Here is a 17,179-nt window from a genome sequence, read left to right on the forward strand (position 1 = left end):
CGCTTGCTAAAAGTTTATGGATCCTCGTCCACTTGCTAATCTTTTTAAAAGATCCAATTATGATGAACCTATTGCTAGTGAGTTGAGTGCACTAGACTATCTTTATGAAGTTTTGCTTGAAATTCGTGAATCTGAAAATTGTGATGAAGTGCTTTATGAAATGATTCACGATAGATCCTTAAATAAAAATCATGATTGCAATGATGTTATTATAAATTCTACTAATGTCAATTGTGCTAATAATATGCAAAATCCTAAGCTTGGGAATGCTAGTTTTGCTATGTCCACTACTTGTTGCAATGATCATGATTGGGGTGATTCTTCTTATAATCTTGAAAATTTATTTAAGCCCCATGATGAATATGAGGTTGATAATAATGTTTGCAATAATACTGAAAGTGGGTTTGGAAGAGTGTCAACTTTAGATCCCACATATTTGGCTAATGTTCAATCTTATGAAGTTTTGATAAAAGTGGGTTCGCAGAGGTCATGACTTTATTTTATGATAATCCCACTATTTCGGAAGAGTGTCAACTTTGCATGCATGTGGATCACGAAGAGAAAAATTTATGTGAAAGTTATATTGTTGAATTTGATTATGATCCTACATATAACTATTATGAGAGAGGAAAATATGATTGTAGAAATTTTCATGTTACAAAACTACCTCTCGTTATGTTGAGATTGCTATTGTTTCTTTCTTCTTCCTTGCATATGGTGGTTTTTGCTTATCTTGATAATTTGTTTGCTTATAAAATCCCTACGCATAGGAAGCATGTTAGACTTAAATATGTTTGTCACATTTTTTATGATGCTCTCTACGTGTTTCAATTGTTATATTTTATGTGAGCATCGTTGAATTCTCATGCCTAGCTAAGGGCGTTAAACAATAGCGCTTGTTGGGAGGCAACCCAATTTTATTTTTGTTTTTGCTTTTCATGTTCTGTTTTGCAATAAATAATTCATCTAGCCTCTGGTTAGATGTGGTTTTGTGGTTTTGTTAGTGTTTGTGCCAAGTAAGACCTTTGGGTAGCTTACGGTGATAGTTGACTTGATCTTGCTGAAAAACAGAAACTTTTGCGCTCAGTCCCAGAATTTTCAAAAATCACAGAAGCGTGATAAAATTCTGCATTGTTTACACAAGATTGATATACAAATTTCCCATGTTTTCCTATTTTTTTCATAATATTTGGAGTTATAGAAGTATTCGAACTATCAAGATTACTACAAACTGTTCTGTTTTTGACAGATTCTGTTTTCTATGTGTTGTTTGCTTATTTTGATGATTCTATGGGTAGTATCGGGGTGTATGAACCATGAATAAGTTGGAATACAGTATATATTACACCAATATAAATAAAAAATGAGTTTAAAACAGTACCAAAAGTGGTGATTTATTTTCTTGTACTAACGGAGCTTATGAGATTTTCTGTTGAGTTTTGTGTTGTGAAGTTTTCAAGTTTTGGGTAAGGATTTGATGGGCTATGGAATAAGGAGTGGCAAGAGTCTAAGCTTGGGGATGCCCAAGGCACCCCAAGGTAATATTCAAGGACAACTAAGAGCCTAAGCTTGGGAATGCCCCGGAAGGCATCCCCTCTTTCGTCTTCGTCTATCGGTAACTTTACTTGAGGCATATTTTTATTCACGACATGATATGCGTTTTTCTTGGAGCGTCTTGTATGATTTTAGTCTTTGCTTTTTAGTTTGCCACAATTATCCTTGTTGTACACACCTTTTGAGAGGGACACGCATGAATCCTGATTTATTAGAATACTCTATGTGCTTCACTTATATCTTGTGAGCTAGGCAATTTTGCTCTAGTGCTTCACTTATATCTTTTTAGAGCACGACGGTGGTTTTATTTTATAGAAATTGATGAACTCTCATGCTTCACTTATATTATTTTTAGAGTCTTTAAACAGCATGGTAATTTTCTTTGGTTATAAATTTAGTCCTAATATGATAGGCATCCAAGAGGGATATAATAAAAACTTTCATATAAAGTGCATTGAATACTATGAGAAGTTTGATTCCTTATGATTGTTTTGAGATATAAAGATGGTGATATTAGGGTCATGCTAGTAAGTAATTGTGGATTGTAGAAAAACTTATGTTAAAGTTTGTGATTCCCGTAGCATGCACGTATGGTGAACCGTTATGTGATGAAGTTGGAGCATGATTTATTTATTGATTGTCTTACTTATGAGTGGCGGTTGGGGACGAGCGACGGTCTTTTCGTACTAATCTATCCCCCTAGGAGCATGCGCATATTACTTCGTTTCGATAACTAATAGATTTGCAATAAGTATGTGAGTTCTTTATGACTAATGTTGAGTCCATGGATTATACGCACTCTCACCCTTCCACCATTGCTAGCCTCTCTAGTGTTGCGCAACTTTCGCCGGTACCATAAACCCACCATATACCTTCCTCTAAACAGCCACCATACCTACCTATTATGGCATTTCCATAGCCATTCCGAGATATATTGCCATGCAACTTTCCATCGTTCCGTTTATTATGACACGCTCCATCATTGTCATATTGCTTTGCATGATCATGTAGTTGACATCGTATTTGTGGCAAAGCCACCATTCATAGTTCTTTCATACATGTCACTCTTAATTCATTGCACATCCCGGTACACCGCCGGAGGCATTCATATAGAGTCATATTTTATTCTAAGTATTGAGTTGTAATTCTTGAGTTGTAAGTAAATAAAAGTGTGATGATCTTCATTATCAGAGCATTGTCCCATGTGAGGAAAGGATGATGGAGACTATGATTCCCCCACAAGTCGGGATGAGACTCCGGACGAAAAAAAGAGGCCAAAAAAAATGAGAGAAGGCCCAAATAAAAAAAAAGAGAAAAGAGAGAAGGGGCAATGCTACTATCCTTTTACCACACTTATGCTTCAAAGTAGCACCATGATCTTCATGATAGAGAGTCTCCTATGTTATCACTTTCATATACTAGTGGGAAATTTTTCATTATAGAACTTGGCTTGTATATTCCAATGATGGGCTTCCTCAAATTGCCCTAGGTCTTCTTGAGCAAGCGAGTTGGATGCACACCCACTTAGTTTCTTTTTGAGCTTTCATAAACTTATAGCTCTAGTGCATCCGTTGCATGGCAATCCCTACTCACTCAAATTGATATCTATTGATGAGCATCTCCATAGCCCGTTGATACGCCTAGTTGATGTGAGACTATCTCCTTCTTTTTGTCTTCTCCACAACCACCTTCTATTCCACCTATAGTGCTATGTCCATAGCTCACGCTCATGTATTGCGTGAAAGTTGAAAAAGTTTGATAACATCAAAAGTATGAAACAATTGCTTGGCTTGTCATCGGGGTTTTGCATGATTTGAATATTTTGTATGATGAAGATGGAGCATAGCCAGAATATTTGATTTTGTAGGGATAAGCTTTCTTTGGCCATGTTATTTTGAGAAGACATAATTGCCTTGTTAGTATGCTTGAAGTATTATTGTTTTTATGTCAATATTAAGATTTTGTTTTGAATATTACGGATCTGAACATTCACGCCACGATAAAGAAAATTACATGGATAAATATGTTAGGTAGTACTCCACATCAAAAATTCTGTTTTTTACCATTTACCTACTCGAGGACGAGCAGGAATTAAGCTTGAGGATGCTTGATACATCTCCAATGTATCTATAATTTTTTATTATTCCATGCTATTATATTATCTGTTTTGGATGTTTTATATGCATTAATATGCTATTTTATATTATTTTTGGGACTAACCTATTAACCTAGAGCCCAGTGCCAGTTCCTGTTTTCCCCTGTTTTAGAGTTTCACAGAAAAGGAATACCAAACGGAGTCCAGAAGGAATAAATCCTTCACAATGATTTTTCTTGGACCAGAAGACAACCAGGAGACTTGGAGATGAAGTCGGAGAAGCCACAAGGACGGAGGGCGCGCCCCCGCCCTTGTGGGCCCCTCGTGCACCTCCTGACCTAATTCTTTCGCCTATATATTCCCATATATCCCCAAACCACCAGAGGCATCCACGAAAACATTTTTCCACCGCCGCAACCTTATGTACCTGTGAGATGCCATCTAGGGACCTTTTTCGGCACCCTGCCGAAGGGGGATTCGATCACGGAGGGCTTCTACATCAACTCTATTGCCCTTCCGATGAAACGTGAGTAGTTTATCATAGACCTATGGGTCCATAGCTAGTAGCTAGATGGCTTTTTCTCTCTCTTTGATTCTCAATACCATGTTCTCCTCGATGTTCTGGGAGATCTATTCGATGTAATTCTTTTTGCGGTGTGTTTGCCGAGATCCGATGAATTGTGGATTTATGATCAGCTTATCTATGAATATTATTTGAATCTTCTCTTGATATCTCTGTAATTCTCTTCGAACTATCGGTTTGGTTTGGCCAACTAGATTGGTTTTTCTTGCAATTGGAGAAGTGCTTAGTTTTGGATTCAATCTTGCGGTGTCCTTTTCCAATGACAGTAGGGGCAGCAAGGGACGTATTGTATTATTGCCATCGAGGATAAAAAGATGGGGCTTTCATCATATTGCTTGAGTTAATTCCTCTACATCATGTCATCTTGCTTAATGCGTTACTCCGTTCTTTATGAACTTAATACTCTAGATGCATGCTGGATAGCGGTCGATGTGTGGAGTAATAATAGTAGATGCAGAATCATTTCGGTCTACTTGACACGGATGTGATGCCTATATTCATGATCATTGCCTTAGATATCGTCATAACTTTGTGCTTTTCTATCAATTGTGCGGCAGTAATTTGTTCACCCACCATATTATTTGCTATCTTGAGAGAAGTCTCTAGTGAAACCTATGTTCCCCGGGTCTATTTTCCATCATACAATTTTCCGATCTATCATATTAGCTTCTGATCTACTATTTTGCAATCTTTTACTTTCCAATCTATAAACCAAAAATACCAAAAATATGCACTTTATCATTTATCTATCTCTATCAGATCTCACTTTTGCAAGTAACCATGAACGGATCGACAACCCCTTTATCGCGTTGGGTGCAACTTGTTTGATTGTTTGTGCAGGTATTCGGTGATTTGTGCGTTGTCTCCTACTGGATTGATACCTTGGTTCTCAAACTGAGGGAAATACTTATCTCTACTTTGCTGCATCACCCTTTCCTCTTCAAGGGAAAAACCAACACAAGCTCAAGAAGTAGCAAGGCCCTACTTAGTAAGTGGTTGTTTAAACTTCTTACTGAGGATGGTGTTTGGCAAACCATACCACGTTACAAGTATTTAGGCCAAAAGGCGGTGTCTCAGGCATATTGAAAACCTGGTGACTCGCACTTTTGGGCTGGCCTAATGGAAGCAAAGAAACATCTCTTTCGCTTTGGGTCTTTCGCGATAAAGGACGGGACGGAGATTCGTCTCTGGGAAGACATCTGGCTAGGCAATGCGAGTCTCTAGCCTTGTACAACATTACTCGCGATAAGAATAAAACTATTGCGTAGGTGCTCAGCTCATCCCCACCCAATAATTCGTTTAGGCGGGATTTGACTGCCCCCCCCCCCCCCGACTTATTACGTCATGGCATAATCTTTTTATCTCGTCTGGATTCGATCAATTTGACACAAGGTCGGGATGTGTTTCGTTGGAACCATATTATGTCTGGGTCTTTCACAGTAGACTCTATGTACCGCGCGCTCACGCATTTTGAGGTATCGGTGAGTAATAACAAGAAAATTAGGAAGTCAAAGATTCCACTGAAAGTAAAAACCTTTATCTGATATCTTCGTAGGGGAGTTGTTCTAACAAAAACAACCTCGCACGGCGCAACTGGCCAGGGAGTAAGAAGTGTTGTTTTTGTACTCGTGAAGAGACAATCAAACACCTCTTTTTTCAATGCAAGTTTGCACGTTTTACGTGGTCAGTCATCCAAATAGCGTCAAATTTATATCCGCCCACAAGTGTCGCCAATATTTTTGGTCATTGGTTGGACGGTATTCCAAATAGGTTCAGAACGCTAATAAGGGTGGGAGCGTATGTCTTACTATGGTCGCTTTGGCTATGTAGAAATGATTTAGTTTTCAATGACAAAAATGTTTCTCCTTTGTAGGTTATTTTCCATTGTACGCACTCGCTTCGTACGTGGTCTACGCTACAACGAGCGGAGTACCAACTGCTGTTCAAGGCGGTGTGTACGCGGTTGGAGCAGGTGGCTACGGAGGTTTTACCCAACATGGATGGCAGCATAATCTCCGGATCGGTCCATCACCCCTTTCGACATAGGCATAGTGTCGGTCTATATGACCTACTGTCGCTGATTTGTCGGTTTTTTCCTTTATTGTTGTCAGACTTTAGATGTTTGGCCGTGTGCATCCTAATTATACAAAGGCCGGGTGTTACTAATAATGCTTTGTATCCGTTTGATGCTACATTTTGAGATAATAAAAACCGTCCTTTATTAAAAAAATAAAACTTGGCGCTGCATGCATGCCCCCGCCCCTGCGTGCTACAATTTGTTGTCCCTCTCCATTCCAATGAAAAATATGCACATGGATTCCAAAAAAGTTTATATTATTGACAACTTGTTTTGTACGAAATCAACAATGTAATTGTTGTCATATATTCGTCGCAAGAAAAATAATTGTTGCCATACTTATATAGCCTACATTTAGTTCAATTTTTTTTATGATTAAAGTATAATTTGAATATCCATACAGGAACAGAAACGGGCTTCAGTCAGCCGATGGCCGGCGTCGAAACAGTTTACGTTCGAAAAGGCCATGCCTTTCCAGAAATTTCTCTTGAGCGTTCTGACGGACGCAGAATCGATCGGCTAGGGCCTAGGGCGGACAGAGAGAGCCGCTGCCGAACCTGGTACACGATGAAGCTCCCCGATGGGGCCAACGTGTCCACGCACCTCGCCTACCCGGCCGCGCCGCGAAGACCACGTGTGCGGGGCCGCCTCGCCACGTGCACAGCCACGCACTCAAACGGGTCCCACTTTAAACCACCCCCTCCCACCTTCACTTATTCGCGCCTCCACCCTTCCCGGTCTCGACAGTCAAACATTCCTCCGCTCCAGAGCAGGGATCGCGCGCGAGCTCCAAATACGCAAAAAGTGAAGCGCCCGAGCGCAAATCCGGGCGGCATGATGACGCGTGCGCGCTCCCGCTAAAACCTTTCGCCCGGTGTTCGGCGGGCGAGCGAGCGAGCTGAGAGCGCGACCCTACGACATAGATACTCCCTGGCCCATGCCGCGAACGAGCCTGCCTGAACATTCGTGAGAATTGGCGCGCAGGACAAGGTCGACCCATCTGCGCGGGCCATGGCGGCGGGAGATCGCCGGGCTCTGTGTCTGGTCGCCGGCGCGATTCTCCTCTGCTCGTGCTTTGCTCGGGTGCGGTGCGGCGACGAGCAGGAGCAGCAGGAGCAGGAGATTCAGAGGCTCAGGTCCAAGGTCGCGTCCCTAGGTGAGCTGCCTGCCGGTTTCTTGAGCACAAGATATGAACTGTAATCGTATTGTGTTCCTGCTTTGCTGGGCGAAGAAAGAATTGACAGCTGAGCTTAACTGGCTGGGTTCAGAGGACGAGGTCGGCTGGAGGAAGGAGGAGACCTCGCAGCTGGAGAGCGTCGTCAGGGAGAGGACGGCGCAGATCGCGGCGTTGGTCGGCGGACTAGAGGCTATGCAGGTGAGGAATGTGGCTGACGATGAATCCGTGGTGAAGGCGAGCACCAACAGTGCGATGATCGAGAAGCAGGTAAGGAAACGGACAATTCCAGGCTCCAGTTTCAGCAAGTAGCTAGGTAGTGATCGATGTTGCAGTTGCAATCACTCCCAAATTCATATGGCAAACGAACTGACAAAGGATACAAAAGGAGAACAGATTGAGAGGCTGGGCAGTGATTTGGAAGATCAGGTTAAGAAAGGGGAGTTATTAGAAGCCCGGGCCAGCGAGGCAGAGAAAAGCCTGCTTGAGCTCGGTCAGAAGTTGGACCGTGTAAGTACATACATGCTGTATAATTGTACTAGGTTTGGGATATGTCGTAGTGGCTGGCAGAATTCTGATGTGATTCGCGTCGTCTTCAGGTTGAGAAGATCAACGCTGAGCAGAGGAAGAAAATTGAGGAGCTGGAGCAAGATCTTGAGCATTCAAAAGTTGGTACACAAGGAAGATGTAGAACTGTAATTGAGAAGAATCCTCGAGGTGCTAATTCTGTGCTTTATGTGACTGTTCAGGACAAAGTCTCTGAAGTGCAAAGACGAGCAAAATTGAAGGCTGAAGAGTTGGCAAATGTATGGGTAACTGGAAGTCCGATATTACTTTTTGAGGGAAATCTGCAGAGAACTTAACGCAGAGATGGTTCATTTTTCAGGTTCATGGCATGTGGCTTCCGTATTGGTTCGCATCACGCTCTGTACATTGCCAGGTATATGTGGAATTCATCCAGTGGTATGGAGCTTTTCGTAGCTTCCGAGACTTGGGTTTAGGTTTATTTGATGCATTTGCAGGAACTAGCATCTGCCAAATGGCATCTCCACGGGAAGCCTGTGCTTGATGCTCTGATGGAGAAGGTTTGTTTCATATGGATTTTTTGTTAAATATCAAGTGTTACTTGCTCCTACTCCTAGTATTTATAAATGCAACCACCACCGTTTCACAATGCCGAGTTGACAGGTTGCTGAGACGTTGGCACATGCACAAAGACTAGTGGAACCACACTTGCAGGCAACAAAAAATGTAGGCTAGTGTTCTCAACCAACACTCCCCCTCACCTCTTTGTGAAACGCTCTGACACGCCATCTCTTGCTTCATGAAGAAACTGTTGCCTGTTGCCAAATTTCATTTCAACTCACTGAAGAACAGCACTAAGCCGGTAGCTGCCAGGATCGTCACAGCCTACAGAGCTCGCAAGGATGCCATCCAGCCATGTGTGGCCAAGGCTCAAGAGTTTGCAGATCACTACTGGCAGGTGACGCTGATGCATATAGTAACATCATAGCAACCTTTTCATCTCATTGTATGCATGGTTGAGCTACTGAAGTCTGATCCTGAGCACGAACGGTTTCACTCTAGTAGAAATGCAGGAAGTTCTCGGAGACACACGTCGCACGGATCGCGGCAGCGTCTGAACCTCACCTTTCGGCTATTGAACCTTACACGAGGCCTGTCAAGTCTGTTTGGAGACAGCTCGTTATGGCGACGAGCTTCTACCATAGTCAGGTGCAGCCTTCAGTAACATATTACGTAGCTTTTTCTTTCTCGCACTTGGCACTGGCCGTATACACTGGGCGTGAAAAAAAAAATCGCTGTTGAAATGCAGGTTCAGAAAGGAATCAGTGGCTTCCTGGAGGAGAGCGAGCTGCTGGACCCACTTTCAGCTCATAGATTGGCGTGGTGGATGGTAACTAAAATAAGTACTTTGTTTCCATAACATCGTTGGTATCACAAAAAAACCACAGCACAATTTCACCATGCTTACTGAACTCACACCTATTTGCTTCGTCATGCGCAGGCGTCCGCCATGTTCGCGCTGCCGATGTTGTACACCTACAAGATATTCTCGGCTACAGTCCGGTAAACTTATCAAAGGATCCGTGTTACACATTGTCGACTTTTCTTTCCTGAATAATCCACGTCACTTGTCTGTTCCTGTATGCTTGTCTGCAGCAAAAAAATTCAGGCGAGAGCGGACAGAGGTGGAGGCACATCTTCGAGCCGCAAGCACGCGCGCAGGGTCGAGGAGTAGAGGGCGCGGGTCGCTGTTACCCACGAGCTGATCCTCCCCTGGTGATGCATGCTGAACGGCGGAATGTACAACTCTGACCAGACATCGCAGACGCTACGGCAGCAGTGTAAAGTGTAGGCACTAGGCAGGGGATAGGTATGATATAGCGGCCGAGCATATGCGCGTGTATGTAGCTCCCAGTAAACTCTAAGGAGGTGTTTGGTTTGCGCTACTGTAACGTAATCTGATTACACCGTTAACAGGTCCCGCTAAATCGTGTTTGTTTCCCTTGCTCTGTAATCTGATAACATGGTATCAAATCCCAGCCTAATACAAAACCGATACTGCTGGAAATCTGCTGTAATAGAAAACGCTACAGCCATATCTTCTCCGCACGAGATGCGATCCCACGAGCTATGCGGCCTCCTTCCTCCTTCCTCATGCGCCGCAAGGAAGCTTCGGCGTTGAATACGTGCTTGTAGCGCCGGTCATGGTCGTGTCTAGCTGACGGCGGCATCGACGCCAGCGCGTCGCTCCTCAGCATGCCTGCGGCGCCTCGCCTCGGCCTTCAGCCTTGACGGCAGGTCGCCGCTCGCCGGCCGGCGGCGGAAGTGGCCGCCGCGTCGCTCACTCGTGCTCTTACCGTCCAGGCCCTTGTACTCCGCCGCCATATCCAACGGTGGCTCGCCACTGCCGTTCCCGGCCTGCCTATCCATGTTCACTGGCGTGAATTCTTGAACAACCCCAGTATTGATTGACGTTACAGTAGGTAACCAAACAAATTTCAAGTTTTGTCCATTCCGTTTACATTAACACCGTAAACTCATTACGTTTAGTTTGCGTTACCAATCTGGAACCAAACACCTTGTAAGGTTCATGCTGTTGATATGCGGTATATGTACACGGTGTATAAAATGGAAATTACTTGTGTGGGGTAACGAGTTGATCATCATGGAAATTACTTGTGCACATGAGCGTGGTTCCACCGTTCATGGTTGTCAAAATTCATCTTGTTTTTAAAATGTTTACTAGCAAGATGCCTGTGCATTGCACGGATCATTAAGCATTTTTTTTACAAATATTTGTTGTGATTGACCCATGTGGGAGTAATCCATGTGTAAAAACCATAGTTTTAAATAGCGCGCTAAGCATCTTAGCGGCGGACCCTTTTCAAATGCTATAGCGCACTATAGCGGAGCTATAGCGCGCTATTTAAAATGTTTATTTATTTATTTGGACCAAAGTCTCTTAGCGCAAGAATTTTTGTAAACTCTATAGCGTGCTATAGCGGAGCTATAGCGTGCTATTTAAAACAGTGATAAAAACTAATGATAACTCGAGAAAAATGAGAGATAAGGTGAGGAAGGGTGGAGCGTGGTGGTGATTGATGGTTGGACTAAGCGGAGGCATGGGATGGACGACGCCGGCAGTGGCCATCATACCAGATTGTTTCAGAGGCTTTCCTTTTTAATCTGCAAATGTGAATAGAGGTGCGAGTATCTTTTTACAAAATTGTCATAGGCTGATTTCTACTCATCAGATATAGATCTGATGGTCTATATTGTAAGATGGCAGACACATCATCATCACCAACTCAATTTTTTATAAAAATGAAAACAATAGTACCAGTTTTTTCTCAGCGTCATCATGTTTCATTGTGAGTACCAATCAACAAGAATACACTTGTTTTACATCAGCTTTGCTGTTTTGTTGTAACAATAAGACAGAATGCACTTGACACATTAAAGATAGGCTACACACAATGAGACATTAAGATACGCTATACACAATAAAGCATTACAATACATTTTGGATTGAGAAAAAATCACAAGAAAAGACCAAGTTAACGCTTTGAAACAAGACCAAATAGCATGAATATTAATGCAACCACGGACGGGGATTCATGCACGATAGAATTGTGTTTCTAACGGTTAGAAATAATGGACTAGGCCATGTACAGTTTCTAAAATCTAAAAGAGGCCCATAAATAAAACAACAAGTGGTGGTTCTGAAGTTTAGTCCGGAAACTTCTAATTGGCATGTTCCGCGCCACCGATGATGAGCTGGCGCTCACACTCGGCCACTTGCATGGGCCGGCCGACTACCGGGCTTGCTCGCTCCAAATAAATAACACCAAACTGTCACTACTGCTGAAAGACTAGTCGCTCGCTTGAAAAAAAAGCAGAAAAACCCAAAAAAAAACGTAAACATTCAGAAAATTTCATGCATCTGAGAAAAATTAAAAGAAGTTCACGAATTCAAAAATAGTTCATGCTTTTGAAAAAAAAATCACAAATATGCAAGAAAGTTCCCAAATTAAAAAAAACACAATTTTGAAAAAATATTCAATAACTTTAAAAAATACCATCGATTTGAAAAAAGATCACAAATTTGAAGAGTTTGTCAATTTTGCAAAAAGTTCATTGATTTAAAAAAAATCATCACCTTTCAAAGCAATTCTATGATTTAAAAAAAACACAAACTTTTAAAAATAGTTCATAGATTTGAAAAAAGGTTCATAATTTTTTTTAAATATCATGAACTTTAATAAAAGTTCATAAATTTATTTTCTTAAATGTTTCATCGAATTTGAAAACAATTCTTGTGTTTTAAAAAATAATAAAAAATAAAAATAAGAGGACAATAATACAGAATATAGAAAAAGGGAAAAAATAGAAAATAGAAAAATAAAAATGAAATAAAAACAAAAGCAGACCGGTCCAAGAAAATCCAAAAGGAAACAAAAAAATGGCTAGAGCTTCACAAAAACGGGAAGAGGTCTCTCCCGTGGCTCCCATAGATGGACCGGCCAGTTAAGACGCCTTCAGCGCCAATTAACGAATTGCACGTTAATGGATGCTGAAGGAGCCAAATATGAAATGCCGTTTAATCCCACCCCAAAAGTTGACACGAGGACTATATCTCTCATTAAGCAAGCGATTCTTCCCTTGGATGAAGCTTTCCTGATGCACTGTAGAACCTGGGCCAGCCGTTTTCGTCCGATTCTTTTTTTCCTTCGCTAGTTCGCTCACATCGTGTTTTTTCGTTTTTTATATTTTTTTGTTTCTTTTTCTTTTTTCTATCACTTTTTTCCATTGTTTTCTTTGCTTTTAGATCGATTTTCTTCCTTTCTTTCCCCGTTTTCACCGATTTTTGTTGTTTTTTCTTTGTTGTTATTTGTTTCCTTTCTTTTTTTAATGTTTTTTGTTTTTCTTTCTTTCTTGGGTTTTTATTTATTTTCCATGGTTTTCGTCTATTTTCTTCCTTTTTTTTCTCGATTTTCATCGGGTTATTTGTTTTTTATTTTGTTTCTTTCTTTCTTTGATGTTTATTTGTTTCTTTCTTGGATTTCATTGGATTTTTTCATTCTTCATTCATTTGTTTCTTAGTTTTTTTATTTTCTTTGGTTTATCTAGTTTCTTTTTTTGGCTTTCTTTGTTTATTTTGGCTTTCATTCTACATTTCTTGTATATGCCAACAACATTTTTGAATACATGTTTAATATTTTTAAAATATAAATTTATCATTTTCTAAATACATGGTCAAAAAAAATTCTAATAAACATTTTGAACAATTTTCAGATGTTTGATTAATATTTTTCAAGTACAAGATTAATATTTTTTGAATACTTGGTCAACATTTTTCTATGCACACTTTTAAACATTTTCAAATGCTTGATTAAAAAATTCAAATAAAAATATTAACTTTTTCAATACATGGTCAACATTATTTATATACATTTAACATTTTCCAAATGCTTGATTATCTTTATTCAGACACTTATTCAACAATTTTCAAATGTTTGATTAACTTTATTTAGACACTTGTTCAACTATTTTCAAATGTTTGATTAATATTTATATATATATATATATATATGATAAAAAATCATTTTTAATACATGGTCAATATTTTTCTATACACATTTAACATTTTCCAAATGCTTGATTAACATTTTTCTAATACTTGTTCAACTTCTTTTTTCAAATTCTTGATTAATATTTTTATATGGATGATAAAAAAAGCATCATCTTTTCAATACGTGATTAGCAACTTTTCTATACGCGTTAAATATTTTCTGAATGCTAGAGTAATATTTTTCAAATACTTGTTCAACATTTTTCAAATGCTTGATTAACTTTCTTCCAATACTTGTTCAATATTTTTCAAATACTTGTTCAACATTTTCCAAATGGTTGATCAATATTTTTCAAATACTTGTTCAACATTTTTCAAATATTGTAGGGTGTATTTTGTAATATATATTTTTATAATGTTTTAAAGTATCAACAAAAGTACAAAAATCAAGCAAAGAACGAAAACAAAAAACATAAAAAGAAGGTTGTGGCCTCCCGCGCTTCTTGGCCAGCCCATCTCGGCCTCCCGTTCAACGAGGGTTCCTCGCTCTCGCTGAACGTGAGATATAGGGGCGCCCAAAAGTTGAGGCATTGTGGAGAGAACCCATGGCACCCCCAAGATAAACTAAGGACACCAAAAAGCCAAAGCTTGGGGATGCCCCGGAAGGCATCCCCTCTTTCGTTTACTTCCATCGGTAACTTTACTTGGAGCTATATTTTTATTCACCACATGATATGTGTTTTGCTTGGAGCATCTTGTATGATTTGAGTCTTTGCTTTTTAGTTTACCACAATCATCCTTGCTGCACACACCATTTGAGAGAGCCATACATGATTTGGAATTTGTTAGAATACTCTATTTGCTTCACTTATATCTTTTGAGTTATATAGTTTTGCTCTAGTACTTCACTTATATCTTTTAGAGCACGGTGGTGGATTTGTTTTATAGAAACTATTGATCTCTCATGCTTCACTTAGATTATTTTGAGAGTCTTAAATAGCATGGTAATTTTCTTAAATAATCCTAGTATGCTAGGTATTCGAGATTAGTAAAAACTTTCTTATGAGTGTGTTGAATACTAAGAGAAGTTTGATGCTTGATGATTGTTTTGAGATATGGAGGTAGTGATATTAAAGTTGTGCTAGTTGAGTAGTTATGAATTTGAGAAATGCTTGTGTTGAAGTTTGCAAGTCCCGTATCATGCACGTATGGTAAACGTTATGTAACAAATTTGAAACATGAGGTGTTCTTTGATTGTCCTCCTTATGAGTGGCAGTCGGGGACGAGCGATGGTCTTTTCCTACCAATCTATCCCCATAGGAGCATGCGCGTAGTGCTTGGTTTTTGATGACTTGTAGATTTTTGCAATAAGTATGTGAGTTCTTTATGACTAATGTTGAGTCCATGGATTATATGCACTCTCACCCTTCCATCATTGCTAGCCTCTTCGGTACCGTGCATTGCCCTTTCTCACATTGAGAGTTGGTGCAAACTTCGCCGGTGCATCCAAACCCCGTGATATGATACGCTCTTTCACACATAAACCTCCTTACATCTTCCTCAAAACAGCCACCATACCTACCTATTATGGCATTTCCATAGCCATTTCGAGATATATTGCCATGCAACTTTCCACCATTCCGTTTATCATGACACATTCATCATTGTCATATTGCTTAGCATGATCATGTAGTTGACATCGTATTTGTGGCAAAGCCACCGTTCATAATTCTTTCATACATGTCACTCTTGATTCATTGCATATCCCGGTACACCGCCGGAGGCATTCATATAGAGTCATACTTTGTTTTAGTATTGAGTTGTAATCATTGAGTTGTAAATAAATAGAAGTGTGATGATCATCATTTAATAGAGCATTGTCCCAAAAAAGGCCAAATAAAGAAAGGAAGGCCCAAAAAATAGAAATAAAAAGGGGCAATGCTACTATCCTTTTTTTCCACACTTGTGCTTCAAAGTAGCACCATAATCTTCATGACAGAGAGTCTCTTGTTTTGTCACTTTCATATACTAGTGGGAATTTTTCATTATAGAACTTGGCTTGTATATTCCAACAATGGGCCTCCTCAAGTGCCCGAGGTCTTCGTGAGCAAGCAAGTTGGATGCACACCCACTTAGTTTCTTTGGTTGAGCTTTCATACATTTATAGCTCTAGTGCATCCGTTGCATGGCAATCCCTACTCCTTGCATTAACATCAATCGATGGGCATCTCCATAGCTCATTGATTAGCCTCGTTGATGTGAGACTTTCTCCTTTTTGTCTTCTCCACATAACCCCCATCATCATATTCTATTCCACCCATAGTGCTATGTCCATGGCTCGCGCTCATATATTGCGTGAAAGTTTATAAGTTTGAGATTACTAAAGTATGAAACAATTGCTTGGCTTGTCATCGGGGTTGTGCATGATGAGAGCATTCTTGTGTGACGAAAATGGAGCATGACTAAACTATATGATTTTGTGGGGATGAACTTTCTTTGGCCATGTTATTTTGAGAAGACATAATTGCTTAGTTAGTATGCTTGAAGTATTATTATTTTTATGTCAATATGAACTTTTATCTTGAATCTTTCAGATCTGAATATTCATACCACAATTAAGAAGAATTACATTGAAATTATGCCAAGTAGCACTCCGCATCAAAAATTCTGTTTTTATCATTTAACTACTCGAGGACGAGCAGGAATTAAGCTTGGGGATGCTTGATACGTCTCCAACGTATCTATAATTTTTGATTGCTCCATGCTATATTATCTACTGTTTTGGACAATATTGGGCTTTATTATCCACTTTTATATTATTTTTTGGACTAACCTATTAACCGGAGGCCCAGCCCAGAATTGCTGTTTTTTTTGCCTATTTCAGAGTTTCGCAGAAAAAGAATATCAAACGGAGTCCAAACGGAATAAAACCTTCGGGAGCGTGATTTTTGGAACAAACATGATCCAGGAGACTTTGACCCTACGTAAGAGAAGCTTCCAGGAGGCCACGAGGTAGGGCGGCGCGCCCACCCCCCCAGGACGCGCCCTCCACCCTCGTGGGCCCCATGTTGCTCCACCGACGTACTTCTTCCTCCTATATATACCTACGTACCCCCAAACGATCAGATACGGAGCCAAAAACCTAATTCCACCGCTGCAACCTTCTGTACCCACGAGATCCCATCTTGGGGCCTGTTCCGGAGCTCCGCCGGAGGGGGCATCCAGCACGGAGGGCTTCTACATCAACACCATAGCCTCTCCGATGAAGTGTGAGTAGTTTACCTCAGACCTCCGGGTCCATAGTTATTAGCTAGATGGCTTCTTCTCTCTTTTTGGATCTCAATACAATGTTCTCCCCCTCTCTCGTGGAGATCTATTCAATGTAATCTTCTTTTTGCGGTGTGTTTGTTGAGACCGATGAATTGTGGGTTTATGATGAAGATTATCTATGAACAATATTTGAATCTTTTCTGAATTCTTTTATGTATGATTGGTTATCTTTGCAAGTCTCTTCGAATTATCAGTTTGGTTTGGCCTACTAGATTGATCTTTCTTGCAATGGGAGAAGTGCTTAGCTTTGGGTTCAATCTTGCGGTGTC

General features: G+C 40.4%; 1 protein-coding gene across 2 annotated transcripts; it reads left to right on the forward strand.

Annotated features, from left to right (window-relative positions):
• The first annotated feature begins 7,195 nt into the window (after positions 1–7,195).
• Positions 7,196–10,076, forward strand: LOC109755937 (uncharacterized). Of its 2 annotated transcripts, none has more exons than XM_040399665.2 (13): positions 7,196–7,465; positions 7,578–7,753; positions 7,880–7,993; positions 8,083–8,151; positions 8,233–8,289; positions 8,370–8,423; positions 8,506–8,568; positions 8,672–8,734; positions 8,814–8,966; positions 9,074–9,217; positions 9,318–9,411; positions 9,510–9,571; positions 9,665–10,076. In XM_040399665.2, the coding sequence occupies exons 1-13, from the start codon at positions 7,321–7,323 to the stop codon at positions 9,818–9,820; spliced, it is 1,350 nt and encodes a 449-aa protein (XP_040255599.1). In that variant the 5' UTR covers positions 7,196–7,320; the 3' UTR covers positions 9,821–10,076. The 2 variants fall into 2 exon arrangements, with proteins under 2 accessions (XP_040255599.1, XP_040255600.1); XM_040399666.2 differs by having other exon boundaries at positions 9,318–9,398.
• Positions 10,077–17,179: the final 7,103 nt, after the last annotated feature.

This window comes from Aegilops tauschii, chromosome 2 (genome assembly GCF_002575655.3).
Source record: "Aegilops tauschii subsp. strangulata cultivar AL8/78 chromosome 2, Aet v6.0, whole genome shotgun sequence".
Classification (NCBI taxonomy): domain Eukaryota; kingdom Viridiplantae; phylum Streptophyta; class Magnoliopsida; order Poales; family Poaceae; genus Aegilops; species Aegilops tauschii.

Excerpts from the sequence above, each read along its gene's own strand:
- LOC109755937 (XM_040399665.2), top strand. The coding sequence starts at position 7,321 with ATGGCGGCGGGAGATCGCCGGGCTCTGTGTCTGGTCGCCGGCGCGATT. Across the intron at positions 8,569-8,671 it reads TTGATGCTCTGATGGAGAAG|GTTGCTGAGACGTTGGCACA; the intron begins GTTTGTTTCATA and ends CCGAGTTGACAG. Across the intron at positions 9,412-9,509 it reads GTGGATGGTAACTAAAATAA|GCGTCCGCCATGTTCGCGCT; the intron begins GTACTTTGTTTC and ends CGTCATGCGCAG.